General features: G+C 35.5%; 1 protein-coding gene across 6 annotated transcripts in view; it reads left to right on the forward strand.

Moving 5' to 3' along the window:
* palld (palladin, cytoskeletal associated protein) overlaps positions 1 to 17,303 on the forward strand; it is a 114,412-nt gene that overhangs the window by 62,551 nt on the left and 34,558 nt on the right. For 4 of the 6 annotated variants that reach the window (XM_067383732.1, XM_067383728.1, XM_067383731.1 and 1 more), the window contains one exon: positions 1,119 to 1,154. The exons of 1 other annotated variant lie outside the window; for it this stretch is intronic. In XM_067383732.1, coding sequence (XP_067239833.1) covers positions 1,119 to 1,154 — 36 coding nt within the window. Of the gene's footprint in view, positions 1 to 1,118; positions 1,155 to 13,856; positions 13,987 to 17,303 lie in introns of those variants that run through there. One more of the 6 variants, XM_067383734.1, reaches the window with a different exon arrangement.

The following is a 17,303-nucleotide window of genomic DNA, read 5'->3' on the forward strand; positions in this document are numbered from 1 at the left end:
TTTCCATTGTTTTTCTTTGTAAACATGCACCAGACATGCATGTAAGTTACACTTACATTCTTTGCAGCGTCTCGTACATGCAGTTTTTCATTCCCTACGTGCGTCTTATGTTTTAAACTCAAAAACTTGTTCTGTGTGAATGGCCTCTTAGTGGTTTGAATCAAAATCACTCAGTCTGTGAATTGTTCAGAGCTGCTGCTGAGTTCACATCTGACTCCCTCACTGAATCGCAATTTTTTTTAATTTTTTTTTTAATAAATGAAACAAACCTGGAGCAGTTACTGTGGTGTACTTCAGGTTTGTGGACTTTAATCTATTTACTGACTTGTTCATATGACAAATGTCATTAAAGATACATATTCACATGACAGTGGTATATCTAAAATAACAACATAATATATTACAAAAATATTATTGGTCATTGTTTAAAGGGTTAGTTCACACAGAAATGAAAATTCTGTCATTTATTACTCACCCTCATGTCATTCCACATCCATAAGACATGTTGCAATCATAAGCAACATAACATTTACCATATTAATCAATAATTTAGTTTACAGCAAAGTAAAAGAGCATTGTTGCATGAGCTTTTATTCTGGTTATGATCAAAGGATGACATAAACATGTAAACTGCAGCAACATAAAAGCAAAAGTGTCTCAGAAGAGGGACTCTTTGTATATTCTAGGCGGAGTCGGTCTTATGTAGTTCAGCTCTGTAATCTTGTCTGGATTGTGTGTGGCATTGAAATATGTTTATGTGTGTGAATGTGACTTTAGGCTCTTGTTAAAGGTTATACCTTTACATAGGACTACTTCAAAAAGACTTTAAGGGCTGTTTGTCTCTGTGGTTATTGGCTGATTTCCGTTTAATTCAGATGCCTTTTCTTCTTTACAACCAGAATAGTAGCATGTGTGTGTTTAGTGGGTGGATGTTGGGAAGAAAAAAAAAAAAGAAGTCAATTTTGTGCATTCTTGTTAGTGTATACACAATAAATCATGTAAATGGCAAGCTTTGCATTGTGTACATGCTGTACTGGGAATACAGGACAACATTTAGTCCTTGTGGTTTTATTCGTGACTTTTCTCTATACATATCCCCATCCGTTCTGTGATTCCAGATCAAATGAGCAAGCAGACGACTTCTCAAATGAAAGGTAAAACAAAGAATAGGTTGATGCAACTTGAGTGTGAATAACGCATATGTGCGTGGGTTTGACGGGCATGTGTTAGCTATGAAAGGAAAATTGTTTCTAGTTGTGGACGTGGTCCAAGCTGAGGTTTAAATGGCATGCCGTTTGGCAAAACCCTGTCTTTGCTTGTGCTTCTGCAAATTATTGCCTTAAAAAGCTGCTTCCCCAAAAGATTTTCCACTGTAACGTCACAAATCAACCGCTAGAAACAGCGCAACAGGGGAGCAGATAATGAAACCCTCCTCCCTCATCAAACCCCCCCAATCCAACTGCACTCTACCAAGTACTAGTCACTTCACCATGTCATTTGGTTGTAAAAACAGGAATTTCATAATTGTATAATTACCCAGAGGTCATTTCTACATGCTGTGTGGCATGTTATCATCTCTTAGCATCTTCCGGGTACAAACAGACCTGAACCTTGCCTTGTGACCCTCCAAACACGTTTACACATTCCAGCTGATTTCCTCTGGATATTCCCATACTTGCCGTTCACATTAGCGCTTTGAATAGAATGATGAAGTGGGGATTTATGACCATGTTGTAGCTGCAGACATTTATCTTTTACAGGTCCCCTGTGATTTGAGTTCTCCTTTAGTTCAACTTTATTTCAGCGTTACAGTGATTTATCAATTACATCTATGATTATGTTATTTGCAGAATTGCCGTAAAGCAATTAGAGGACGAGTGGAAAGTATGAGTTTGCAGCTCTGGTTATGTTCTTTGGGTAAACTAGTAAAAGGGTGATAAATTTCACCTGGTCTCATGTTTCGTGTTTCAGCGACGGGCCTTGGACATTTGCTGGCACAACAGCATTGCTTTGATATGATGCATGTCACATAACATGAAATATAAAATCAGTCTGATGCTGCTGCCTACTAAAAAGCTTTATTTTGAAGCAGTTGTTTGTTTGCTTGCAGATATGTTGTTCTATTCTCAGCCTTTTCTCCCTACATATATGTAGTCCATCTTGAACAGTTTACCCATAAATTCCTCACCCCCATGTCATTCCAAATCAAATTAATTTCATCTGTGCAACACAAAAGGTACATTTTTGAAACATATTCCTGCTACTCTTTTCCATATAATGAAAATTAATGAGGACTGGTGCTGTCAAGCTCCAAAATTATGAAAAGGCATCATAAAAGTAGTCTAGATGACTCATGGACTATATTACGAGCCTTCTGAAGACATATACAATACCTTTGTGTGATGACCAAAAAAGTTATTCACTGAAAATTATGAGTTTATGAGAGAATAGTTTGATTTGTGAACAAATCATTCTTTTGAGTGAGATTCATTTCAGTGAATTAGTTGATCCAGTTCAAAAAACTTTGAATGATTCTTTTTCAAATCAGACCAGTTTTCGAGTTCAGCTCAATGATTAAGTTGCTGTGAATCAGTAAATAATTACCTAAATTTCAGTCTGTTGTTGTTGTATGACTTTAACCCTCTGGTGCTCTTCGGCCATTTTTGACCAAAAAATTTACGATTCCTTTTTTTTTTTTTTTTTTTTTTTTAGAATTTTTTTACTTTATTGGAATGGTACGAAACTTGAATGGTCCTAAAAAAAATAGTGACACTTGTGCTTCTCACGGTTAAAAATGACTGCATTGGAAATTAATGGGAGACAAATTTCATCTAGTGGAAACTTTTGGTAATGCAGCCAAACAAAATCTTACTGAAAGCTCATTTTTTGAGGTATCAAGCTTAAATTTGGAACACAACTTGTTTAGATTTATGGCTTTGATTTCCTTGCCATTTTAGAGTAAAATGTGTTTTTGAAAATCTATATTTCATATAAAAATTTAAAATAGCATTTTTGTTCCTTTTTCATAACAATAAATGTAAAATTCTGTAACTTTTAAGTTAACTTTTTAAAACTTTTTTGAATTTTTCAATTCAACAATTTGCCAAGTGTTGTCTTTGGAAAGAGATCAAAATGAAGTCTGTGCTCTAAAGCAGTGGTTCTCAAACCTGTCCTGGGGACCCCCAACCACTGCACATTTTGCATGTCTCCCTCATCTAACACATCCAATTCAACTCCTGCAGTCTCTACTAATTAGCTGATAACTTGAATCAGGTGTGTTAGATGAGGGTGACATGCAAAATGTGCAGTGGTGGGGGGTCCCCAGGACAGGTTTGAGAACCACTGCTCTAAAGCATTCAAATTTATGACAGTTTAAGTTGGAAATTTCATTTTCAGGTCTATGATCAAAAAGGGATTAAATGGATTATAATTACAGCGTAAATAAAATTTAGTACCATAAAATCCCCTGAATATACACTGTAAAAATATCCCAGTAAAATTTACGGTAAAAAAAGACAGCTGTAGTTGCCAGAACTTTACCGTAAAAAAAATCTGTTAAATTTACGGTAAAATAACGTATTTCATTAACTGATATAATGTTAATTTACCAACCTAATGAAGTGCTAATATCTGTTTTGTACCTTTATAATACACTGACAGTCACCAAACACAGTTGTGATGAGAGTCACATGATGAATCAAAGTTCATCACAAGCAGATTTTCCACAAGCTGAGAAGGACAACACTAACATATAGAAGGTGCACACAGTGTCATTCACACACACACTAAACACCATCATGGTAATATGCATGAAATTTTAAAAATGCAATAAAAATTAATTTAACAACATTAGATGTAACATAAAACCCTAATGTACATAACTGATTAGAAAAAAAGAGAAAACTAAGAAGAAACAGAGTTATTTAAACGAAAATATATCAAATGTGAAGTGTCACGCAGGGAATTGTGGGAATGTCAATTTACATTTTTTCACTGTAAATTTTAAAATGAATTATTTTTAACTTCCAAAATCTGTGAATTTAACAGTATTTTACCGTAAAATTACATTAAATGTACCGTTAGATCTATTACAGTTATTCACCGTATATAGTACGGAAACTCTCTGTAAACCAATTAACAGTTTTTCACCGCAGCATTTACAGTCTTTTACTGTTAAAATCACGGTCATTTTTTTTTTTTTACAGTGTACAGAATATTAAATAAAAACCTTAATCAAACTAAAACATAGTGCATTCATTTCATTCAAATAAAAATCAGTCATTTTTGACTGACACCAGAGGGTTAAAAGACACACAAGCTGTATGAACCACTTTTATGATTTTTATGTTGCTTTTGCAACATTCTTGAGGCTTGAATGCTCCAGTCCACAATTATTGTAAATGCATGGAAATGAATTGTTCTTTTGTGTTCCACAGAAGAAATAAAGTCATACAGGTTTGGAACATCATCAGGATGAATATATGATGACAGAAGTTTATTTTTTGGGTTAACTATCCTTTTAATTTTCTTGATTTGATAATATCTCTTACTGAAAAATGTGAACTTTCACCCAAATTTAACAGTTTTAAGACATTCTGCGACAAATTAAGTACAATATACACATAAAGACACTGACTCGGCTTACATTCATACCAATTATTTTACTTATTTATGTTGGTGGGGCATTACATGTGCTTGTTCATTGTTTCTAACCAAGTGTTGAGTGAACATCCTTCAACGTTAACACCTTTGCACTATGCAGTTTGATTAACATGTTCAAACCTCTTCACACTTGATCCCTTGATTGCTCTCCCGGCCACTGGCGCTACACCCTGCAGCGATACACGCCATACAGGAAACCACACAATGTGTTTTGGCAGACTTTGGTGACAGCAGGAGGGCCCTTGTGATATAGACAGGGCCCAGTGTCCTTCAGCACAGGAAGGGACAGGAAGATAAACCGAAAAAGAGGAAGGTGTGAACGAACAGGGCGATTGGTGGGCGTCCACCAGCAGCTGACTAAAAGGAAAGGCTGTTTTGAGGCAAATAGCTTATAATGAAGGCATATTACTCAATTTGTGACATTTATCTGAGCAACTAAATCCCTGTTACAGCCAAAGTTTTATTTTCAGAGGAGCATCTGTGTAAGAAGAGAGATGGTTGTGTGCACCTCTGATTTACGATCTTGTTGGGCTGAAATCACAGGGGTTTTATGGGAACATGCTTCACAGTGTGTAAAGTCCATACCACACTGAAATGATAACACCTGGAGCTTGTAAAGAAACAGAGACAGAAAGTGAGAACACTGTCTGCATTATGCTCTAGGGTATACTTGCTGTCGCATATGTACATTTTCTGTATGTATATGTGTGCGTATGATGAATTAAAGGTACACAGCAGGTGGTGTCTGATATCAGCTGTACAGGTTGATGAATGTGTATGCTAACGTAGTGAGACATTTCACAAAGCCCCTTTGAATTAAAGCTGGATTATAATAGATTTGTGCTGTAGGTTTGTGTGAGAGCCTTCTGAAACCCTCTCATATTTGAAGCATCTTTTTTCAGTGGATCAAATTTACATTAATTCTTCCTTCATGAGAACATGGGGTGTGTTTTCGTAAATGTACTGTCTGTTTGGTTTTGGATCTTTTCTTGGCATCAGCATAGTAGTGGTTATGTGATACCCACTCCACCAATATCTGAAGATTTCTGAGAAGTAAGCAAGCACTGAAAGTGTTCTGATAACAGCTGGTGAATACTATATAGCACTAGGTGAGATGAGACATGACTGAAGAAAAAAAGTTGATTGGTGTGCAAAAGTGGACTCTGGTTTAAAGTACTTTTTTTTTTCTTTTTTTTTTCTTTTTTTTTTAAGAAATGAATACTTTTATTCAGCAAGGACACATTAAATTGATCAAAATACTTTTACATTGTTACAAAAAAAATTATATTTCAAACAAATGCTGTTCTTTTGAGCTTTGAACACTGAAGAATCCTAAAAAATGTAACATGGTTTCCACAAAACTATTAAATATAGTGCAAATTTTTCATCATTGATAATAATAAGAAATGTTTCTTATGATTTCTGAAGGACCATGTGACACTGAAGACTGGAGTAATGATGCTGAAAATTCAGCTGTGCCATCACAGAAATAAATGACTTTTTAATATATATTTAAATATATCAAAATAATAAAAAAAAACAGTAAAAATGCAAGTAAATAATACAGAAAACTTTATTCAACTTTATTTTAAATTGCTGTTTTTACTGTATTATACATTCAATAATATAATAAAAACAGCAATTTTGTGAAATATTATTGCAATTTAAAATAAAGTTGAATAAAGTTTGCTGTATTATTTACTTGCATTTTTACTGTATTTTTTAATTTGCATAAAAAAACATGAAAAAATCTTATTGACCATAAACTAACCTAAACAGTAGTTTATAAATAAATAAAAAATGTTATTTTAATCTATTTTATCATTAATTTAAAATTATAAATTAATTTTAATAGCCAGTAATCACCATGCAATACAATACAGTTTGTTTATTTATTTATTTTAAGTGCATTTAAAATTCACTTAGGTTAGCAAAAATCTGAAGGAAATCTTCATAATGATTTTTTTTTATACACAATTACTGTAAATAACTATTTTGCACCAATTGACCCTTAGCCGGGAGTTTGATTAAAAGGCGATCTAACCACTCATAACGCCGAATCCGCCGTTATGTGCGACAAAGCAGTCAGGGAAGTTAGTAGATTAATGACAGAGGATTTGAACTTGAAAAATGGTGTGTATTGACATCTTTCCGCGGTTGAAACAACATTCCTTCTGATGTTAATTCATGTTTATTTGATGCTATAAATTAACTAGTAGGAAGAGATGATTGGTTCACAAGCCGTTTGAACTGTCACGACACATCAATGAGCCACAAAACGGTATTTATTTTTTAAATTTGTTTAAAACGTACAAAATTTGACATTTGAGACTTTGGTTCATATCAAAAGTAACCTGCTCTATCTTGTCTGTCGACTGCGTGAGAACATGATGTGTGGCGTGAGAGCGGCATCATGGCTGGTCAGACATAGCAACAGTAACTAAAGGGGGTGGGTCAATTATTGATAACCTACTGTCTGAAATTTTTCAAGATATTCTTCTGTCATATTACTGCTATGAGATTTAGGATCAAACATCTGTGACAGTGAATCTGTATTTTTCGGTATCAGTGTTTTTGTGACGAATGAAGGGTGTGTACAGAGGTGAGGGGTTCAGCAAACCCTTTTACAATTTTCCAGGAAGTAAAAGGTGTTGTTTCCTATCAGGGCCACACCAGAGACAGACAGTCAGACAATAATCCTTCACTTCCTGAGCCAAAAGGACCAGAGCGAAGTATAAATGCACCGTTGGCTCAGGGGTGAGAGTTGGATCGTGACCTGAGGAGCCATGAATCCGCACCGATTCATCACATGTCTGTGAGACAGACAGACACAGAATGTCTCCTAGGAAGTCTCTTTGAAGTAAATGATGCAATAATTTACCTCCTTACTCATTATGTGTTTATATTTAAACGATTACTCAACGTTACATTCAGGATTTTTGTTTATTCTGGATTAGTGGATCGCCATGGTGGCAAAAGTAAATGAGAAAAAGAGAGACGGAGATAAAGAGCGAGACAGAAAGGATAACAGATGAGAAAGGAAGTCTTTAATCCTCGCTGAAGTGCTGTGTATTGCTATCTTCGTGCCGACTGCATTGCTGCCATACCGCACCGCCTGCCACAAACCTCCCAGAGCCACAGTGGGGTTGTTGTCATGGACACTAGAGACAACTGCAGCAAACTGAGGGTCGGCCTCAAACAGTCTGGTCATATTTTATTGAGCGCTCTTATTCTTGACCACAACCACACTAGTTTTCTCGCAAACTCATGGGGTTTTTAGTTTCAGATGTTGTGCTTGATTTTACAGTACTGATGTGGTTATTGTGGTAGTGTGTCAGTTATATTTTGATCAATTTAGCTGCAATGAAGGAGGTTTAATGTCGTATTCCCATATCTGTATTTCTTCTCTGTTCTCTGGGCTGTGTTTCTCAAAAGCATTGTTGATCATAGAGACCATTGGTGCCAGTGGTTCTACGATCTAGAAACGCAGCCCTGGTAAGGTTTTTTTCAGTTGAAAGCGTCATGGTAGTGAACACAGATAAAGCTTTAGCTCTGAGGTCATGGTGTACGGCGGGTGTAGTGTTTAAACCATGCCGTTATGCCCAGCATTATGGTTAAATCCATGGCGCGCTGGTCAGCCGGTTGCATTTCTGGCGTCTGACTCAGCGCTGTTTCTCAAAGCCGGTTTGTTTATGAGGTGTTGCTCGTAAAGACCCAAATGGTGTATTAACAATCATTTTCTTGCACAGGCGTTGCGTGTGGTTTAGAAGCACATCCAAAAGCAAACAAGCATATAGAGACGCTTTCTCTAGGAAAATTCAGTTTAAACACTACAAAAATGGTTTATTGCATACGGTTTTGTTGAGTGACACAGCTCACCAAACATTTTCCTATCATTCGTGCAACTCTGTGAGCCTCATTTCAGAAATTAACCCAGAGTTTCCACTGTGGACTGTGACTTTTATTTTGTGTTTATTTATATACAATACAAGCGAGGCTCATAAAAGTACTGTTAATTGCTAATTGGCAAAGTAGCTAATTGGTAAGTAGCCTGAAAGTTGGTACACTTCTGTTCAAAAGTTTGGGGTCGGTGAGATTGTTTTTGAAAGAAGTCTCCTATGCTCACCTGATCAAAAATAAAAACAGTAATGGTAAAATAAATTGGAATTTTCAGCATCATTACTCCAGTCTTCAGTGTCACATGATCTTTCAGAAATCCTTCTGATATGATGATTTGGTGCTCAAGAAACCTTTATTATTATCAATGTTGACAGTTATGCTGCTTAATATTTTTGTAGAAACCATGAAAGTTGGTATTAGTGATGCTTATATGCAGTTATGACATAAAATACACATTTTAATAACCACAGTATGAAAAAAGCTATCACAGATAACTTACAGAGTAAAAACATTAGCTTTGTTTTTGACCAATTCAGACAGTTTACTTTAGAATGATTAAGCAGCACATTGTGGCCAAGAAGGCCAGAGTGAAGGCGAACACTATTGACTCTGTGCAGTCCTTATAAGGAGATGGGGGGATGCGGGATTGGCTGGGGGATCTGAGGCTCAGCGCTGCATTGGCTAGCTGTGTTAAAGTGACCAACTAGGAATAGAGCAGCTTTCCAAATATGGAAGAGAGAGTCCAGAACAGGCCATCTCAATAAAAAAAAAAAATCTGTTATTGGATGACTGCAGAGAAAAAGAGAAAGAAAGACATGAAAGAGAAACTAGTTTAAGTCATTTGGAAATTTTATAAAGTTTGCTCCGGTGCTGGTTTGGAAGTACAGAGTGGTAGTTTAGATATTTATAGATGAAAAGATAATATTCATAGATGAGTAACACTTTACAATATGGTTACATTAGTTAACTACATTAGTTGCTCAGTTAGTGAACTGCACTTCTACAGCATTCATTAATCTTTGTTAATGTTAATTTCAACATTTACTAATACATTAAAATCTTGTTAACATGAACTAACATGAACAAACAATGAACAACTGCATTTTCATGAACTAACGTTAACAAAGATTAGTAAATACGGTAACAAATGTATTGCTCATGTTACTTAATACATTAACTAATGTTTAACTAATGAACATTATTGTAAAGTGTTACCCATAGATGAATAGTTTGGTATAAAACAGAATTTAAAGGGATAGTTCACCCAAAAATTAACATTTGTACTCACCCTTATGACATTCAAAAATTGAATGACTTAACTTTTTCTACAGAACACAAAATAAGAAAAATTTAGAAACATTTTGAAAATTGTTTTGGTTTTTGTAAATAGAATGAAAGTCAATGGGGTCCAAAACCACAATAGACCCTGCTGTTCATTTGTGTTCATTTTGTTTTTTGGCTGAACTGTTCCTTGAATGTGTGTGTGAGAGATGTACATTTGTGTGTTGACTGCCTGTAGTCAATCATTCAACCGCTACAGTACATGTATCCGATTTTTCAGATCAACAGAAGAATATACCGGGATAACCTGGCTTCTCTTGAGACGCCTCTAGTTTATGCTAAAGACCGCCCGCACATTGGCGGGATTGGTTACAATTTGTGACGTAGAGAACAAGAGCGATTTCAAACCGCGTTTTTGAGTTCATTGCAGGTTTAAGGAGATAATACTCAGCAATGGTCTTGACTGATGAATTTGCACATAGTTTGTCTTAAAGTATATTAAAACACCACATAGACATACACTGTAAAAAAGTAATACGCTCTGTCGACTCAATAAAATTGAGGCAACAGATTACAAGCAATACTATTAATTAAATTCAACATATAAGAATTGAATTAGAATTAATCAAATGAATTCCTTAAAGGTCAACCATTTAAAATGTGTAAAATTAGCACCATTACAAAAACCACTAACTGACATAAAAAGCAAATAGTCAAACTGGCCAACTAAATGAAACACTGACAACCATAATGGTGACCAAACATTTTCAATAATATCAACATCAACCTCTGTTAATTCTTGTGTTCCTCATTCAATCAGTGATTCTGCTTGTTATCATCAGGTGTCTTCAATGCTGTCTGTTATTCAGATATTTGTGTTTAAATTTACTTAAATTTTACGTGTTTTAAATGGTTGACATTTAAAGGTGCCCTAGAAGTCTAAGGTGTCCCCTGAATGTGTCTGTGAAGTTTCAGCTCAAAATACCCCATAGATTTTTTTTGTAATTCATTTTTTTAACTGCTTATTTTGGGGCATAATTAGAAATGAGCCGGTTCAGGGTGTGTGGCCCTTTAAATCCTGTGCTCCCCGCCCCAAGAGCTCGCGCTTGCCTTAAACAACATAAAAAAAAGTTCAAACAGCTAATATAACCCTCAAAATGGATCTTTACAAAGTGTTCGTCATGCAGCATGTCTAATTGCATAAGTACAGTTTTATTTTGATGTTTACATTTGATTCTGAATGAGTTTGAGGCCATGCTCCGTGGCTAACGGCTAATGTTACACTGTTGGAGAGATTTATAAAGAATGAAGTTGTGTTTATGCATTATACAGACTGCAAGTGTTTAAAAATGATAATAGCGACGGCTCTTGTCTCCATGAATACAGTAAGAAACGATGGTAACTTTAACCACATTTAACAGTACATTAGCAACATGCTAACGAAACATTTAGAAAGACAATTTACAAATATCACTAAAAATATCATGATATCATGAATCATGTCAGTTATTATTGCTCCATCTGCCATTTTTTGCTATTGTCCTTGATTGCTTACCTAGTCTGATAATTCAGCTGTGCACAGATCCAGATGTTCTGCCCTTGTCTAATGCCTTTCATCCAGACGTTAATACTGGCTGCCCTTGTCTAATGCCTCGATCATGGGCTGGCATATGCAAATATTGGGGGCATACACCCCGACTGTTACGTAACAGTCGGTGTTATGTTGAGATTCGCCTGTTCTTCGGAGGTCTTTTAAATAAACGAGATTTATATAAGAAGGAGGAAACAATGGAGTTTGAGACTCACTGTATGTCTTTTCCATGTACTGAACTCTTGTTATTTAACTATGCCGAGGTAAATTCAATTTTTGAATCTAGGGCACCTTTAAGGAATGAATTTGATTAATTCCAACTCAGTTCTATTTGTTGAATTTAATTAATGATATTGTTTGTAATCTGTTGCATGGAGTAGATATAGCGTATTACTTTTTACAGTGTATAAACTACATTAAAAACATGATTTTCACCACAGGAGGTCTTTTAAAAGTCTTTGGACAGAGATGTTTGGCATATGAGACATGATAGTGTGTGTTTCTCTCTCACAAACACATCTATGACACATACTCACAGTCTCAGGCATTCTGGGAATTACATTATTTGTGGATGGGGTTATTTAGGATTACTTTGGGCAGCTTGAAAGTTATGGGAGTGGCATGAATTTTCCATTTTTGGGTGAACAATCCCTTTAAGTATTTAAATACTTTTCAGTAAATCTGTTCTGTGTGAACATTCATCAGTGTGTCATGAAGTGTGTCAGTTCTATATATAAGGGTTTTAGTGTAAAAAGATATACATGATTTACTTTAAAAATTATTTCTAAACAAATCGTTTAATGGCTATTGTAGTGATTGACACCAGCAGATATCGACTAGCTATTTACTGGCTGTTATGAGTCACTCCTGGGGATTAGCATGAGTGTTGATGGGGCGACTCATCTGCACCTCTGACACAAGCACACAAGTGAGCCAAGAGAGGAACATAGAAGAATACAGAACACTTCTGAAAATAGACATTACACACCAAACAGAAATTATATCTGTACCCATACTCCCATTAGTCTAAAATACGTCAGAATGCACTCACACACATTCAAATAACAAGGCAGAACACAATTCTCAAGAACAGAAAGTGAAATAGGGGGTTAACGATGTTACAAAACATTTTATCAACTGCAGATGTAGAAATTGTCCAAAAATCGTCTGTAATCTGTGTCTACATCGCAAAATATACAGATTTATCTGAGTAAACAATCTCAGATTAAAACAATCTCTTGAAATTCAAACAAAGAGACTGACTGATGGGGAAAAAAATAAGCCCTGTGGACGATCGAAGATTAAATTAAAAAAAAAAAAAAACTATGATTACATGTTTAGACAGGGTTTTTGTTCTTGTTTACAAGTGTACAACAAAAAATAATGTGAAATTATGCAAATATTTAATTTTTGTCTGCCCGTTGTGTGCGTGTTCAGTTTACATGATTAAGAGGATGTTTTTAAAACAAACTCATATCATTTCCAAGAGCGAGATGTTATCTGAGGTTTAGATTTGAAGGTTTAAACAGTGGAGGAGTAACACAAGGCAAGCGCATGGATTAGGAGTGATGTAAGTGGCTTAAATTTCACTTTGGATGTTTTATATTAAACATTCTGGATTTATTTTATTGTAATGTTCTACACTGTGACAAATAATAATTTCTGTTTAATTTTTTATGGTTGGTTTCTAAATATAAATGTCTATAATGATTAGAAATGAGAATAGTACATGAACACCCCCTCCTGAAGTGACAGTAGAGGTTTTGTATGTAAAAATATAAATGATTTACAGGATGTAAAACAACTTTGAGGTGAAAGAATAAAATGTCTTGTCTAGTTTATGATTTGATTTGCATTGAATGTTAAATGACAGAAAGTAAATAACATCCGCAACATGTAACATTCACAAAGTTTTTTAAAGTAATTTTCCATTTTTTTTCCATTTTATTCTTCTTGTTTTCCTAAATATTTACCATTTGTTTACATTTTTTGATTAACGTATCTCATTGACGTTGAAATGATAATTCATAATAATTATTTTTTAACAAAACAATCAGTTATCACCATAGCTTACTTTACAGTGGTAGTGGTAGATGTTTAAACAACTTTAATTTGTAGCAGATAGAATTGGAAATTGAAATATTTTATCAAAAACCAGTTTTAAAACACTCCTTTATCATTCACATGTGCTGTGAAATAAAGAACATGTCCTTAAATCTTATATAATAAATTTAAAAATATGTACGTACATAAAAAGAGTATTACATAGCCCACATTATTATATTTACATAAAGTCGAGCATGGGGACTTTTATTATGGAAGTCGTTGAGTTGCAGGACCCTTATTGTGTCAGACAAGCACGCAGACTGCCGTGAGTGAGTCAGAGCAGAGCGCAACAGCTAGACGCCGCGTCAGTCAGCGCGTGTCTGCGCGTTCTAATATAAAGACAAGAGCAGCTGACTGAGCGCCGCAGTCCTCATACACGCTCACACACACCTGTAAGGAATTAACTACATGCAACGGGAATAACTTTAACTAGGTGAAAAAACAAGGTACAAACTTTTTATTTTTTATTTTGATTAACTTACATGGATGAATGGAGGTCATTTTTAAAAAATCTCTAACTAATTTCTGTCCATAGATGCAAATCTGATATATGTAAGAAAACATGTTTATATGTAACTATTTAACACTTTTATATATATATATATATATATATATATATATAAGTAATTTATATAAGTATATATATATAAATTTAAGGCAAGTTGTTTAACATGCAACTGACTACAGAAAAGAAAAGAGAGAGATTGCAAACCGAACACATTTAATCTACTGATGTGATGTGGATAAAGTATTTGAGAATAAAACAATTAGAAGAGTAAAGTGAGATACTTGAAGAAAAAAAGAATAATTAGAGCTCTAGAAAAGAATAGAATAAATTAAAAGAGGTACAGATAACAAATCAGAAATTCTCTGCTCTGTAAAAATAATGTTACTGACTAGTTTTGCACAGGGCTTTGGCAAGGAAAGTAGGTTATTCAAATTCAAAGCCTCCAAAATATCTGGAAAAGATGTTATGTTGGTGGCTTTGTCTTTTGCCTTGTGTTCCAGGTTTTAGCAGTTGAATGTTTAGCACTTTAATGTGTGTATGGGTTGGCACTTTGCTCGTGGCAGCAGTAGTGAAGTAGTGGTTTGCTTAGTGGAGTCTTGGTTCATAAAGGCCATTGTATCTGTTTATTGCCAGCAGAGAATGATTTGGACTCTACTTTTCTTTGTTGCTCAGTTTGCCTTGCTTATTTCTCTTCTGCTTGTACCCCTCCCGCCTTAATCTCTCTCGCTCTCGCTCACTTTCCCTGCTGGTAATCCCATTTGATGGTGATGGGTGATGTCTTTTCAGCCAATCCGGAGAGGAATGTCTTCAGCTCGCATTCCTACAATCCAGGCATATACCCACTTTGTGTGTGTGTGTGTGTGTGTGTGTGTGTGTGTGTGTGTGTGTGTGTGTGTGTGAGAGAGCGAGAGCACGAGAGGGATGCAATGAGACATTGTATGTGAAAAGAAAACAGTCTGGTTCTGTTTTATGTGCTGTGCATGCAATTAGAGGCAAACAGATGGGGGAGGGGTCTGAGAGAGAGATGGTGAAAGCAAAATGGAATAATGGACAGTGCAGGTCAAGACTTTTTGTGAAGGAGAATGAAACGATGGTGAATAGGTCTGGAAATTAAGTGCTTTAACTTTTCCTGCAACTGCCGTGACCGACGTTTTCATTCATACTTTTCAAACTACAATAGTCCTTCTCATGCGTCTTTTGCCATTGACTAAATTCACTGCCCCCCCAAAAAAAGTAGTTTTTTTTTTTTTAAAGGTGCCCTAGAACCCCTTTTCAAAAGATGTAACATAAGTCTAAGGTGTCTGTGAAGTTTCAGCTCAAAATACCTCATAGATTTTTTTTTTTTTTTTTTTTTATGGATTTTTTTAACTGGCTATTTTGAGCCATAATACATATGCACCGATTAAGCGTGCGGCCCCTTTAAATCTCCCGCCCCCGCAAGCTCCCGACAGCCTTAAACAGCGAACACAAAGTTCACACATCTAATATAACCCTCAAAATGGATCTTTACGAAGTGTTCGTCATGCATACATCGATTCCTGTGAGTGTAGTATTTATTAGGATGTTTACATTGGATTCCGAATGAGTTTGATAGTGCTCCGTGGCTAAAGCTAACATTACACACTGTTGGAGAGATTTATAAAGAATGAAGTTGTGTTTATGAATTATACAGTCTGCAAGTGAATTAAAAATGAAAATAGTGACGGCTCTTGTCTCCGTGAATACAGTAATAAACGATGGAAACTTTAACCACATTTAACAGTACATTAGCAACATGCTAACGAAACATTTAGAAAGACAATTTACAAATATCACTAAAAATATATCATGGATCATGTCAGTTATTATTGCTCCATCTGCCATTTTTCACTATTATCCTTGCTTGCTTACCTAGTCTGATGATTCAGCTGTGCACAGATCCAGACGTTCTGCCCTTGTCTAATGGCTTGATCATGGGCTGGCATATGCAAATATTGGGGGCGTACATATTAATGATCCCGACTGTTACGTAACAGTCGGTGTTATGTTGAGATTCTTTTGGAGGTCTTTTAAACAAATGAGATTTATATAAGAAGGAGGAAACAATGGAGTTTGAGACTCACTGTATGTCATTTCCATGTACTGAAGTCTTGTTATTTATCTATGCCAAGGTAAATCCAATTTTTCATTCGATGGCAGCTTTAATAGGCATATGCTTAAGAGTCTATGATTGGATCATTATTTCAGTGATCATTATGTTTCTAGCCTGTTATATATTTGGCAACAGTTCTTTTAAACCTAATTGATGGAGTGTCGCATTTCATTTTTCTTAAAGCCGAGGAGCCGTGCCGATGCACAACCCACGTAAAGATGATAATTGCAGGTTTTAAACAGAGATGGCGACAGAGGTAAAACTTACAAACTGCAGCTTTAAACAACCAGGGGTGCGTTTCCCAAAAGCATCGTTAGCCAACTAACATAGCTTAGTGGACTTAATAAATTGCTATCTTGAGCAAAATAAGCAAGCTTACATTAAGTACAATGTATATATTTTATTTTGAATATATACAAATGTAATTTATATATTTTAGTTTGTCAAGAGAGCTAAAGCACCATTTTTGAAGAGTGCGCATGTGCGTACATGATCTAGTACGTCAGAACAAGCATTCGATTTAATCTGGGAATAAAGCAAAATAACTGTGGAAAATGAGAATTAGTCCTCTAATGCCATGTCTGTAATTTATAGTAGAAATTCTAGCATAAATTTGACCTCAAACGGATTCATTTAATGAAGTTATTACTCCACCACCTGCGTGACATCATTCACCAACGTGGTTGAACGACAGGTTTGCGACAATACGGTTTCGGGAAACAGTCGTGACTAGCTAGTTAATTTGTTTAGCGATGCATCGTACTATGGTAGTTCAGCAGCGAGTTACATCGTTGTTCGGGAAACACACCCCAGATTGGAAGATGTATCAATGGCCATATTCCAGGGTGACAGTGTCAAGATTGGGAGGAAGCATGAAGAATGATTTTCACACATGAACTGGTGCCAAGCGTGCCACACGAGTCCTGAAAAGTAAAGCCAAAGCCACTCGATCGCCCCCAGGTGGCAGTATAGGTCGTAAACACTGACAGTCTTTGGGATGTGCTGGAGTAGACTTTACAGAGTGCTTACCTCTTGCAATGTCAATACAAGATCTTGACCAAAAATGTATGCACCTCTTGATGGAAATAACATCACAACATTTATTTCCATCAAGAGTTGCATCA

Source organism: Chanodichthys erythropterus, chromosome 4 (assembly GCF_024489055.1).
Source record: "Chanodichthys erythropterus isolate Z2021 chromosome 4, ASM2448905v1, whole genome shotgun sequence".
NCBI classification, from domain to species: domain Eukaryota; kingdom Metazoa; phylum Chordata; class Actinopteri; order Cypriniformes; family Xenocyprididae; genus Chanodichthys; species Chanodichthys erythropterus.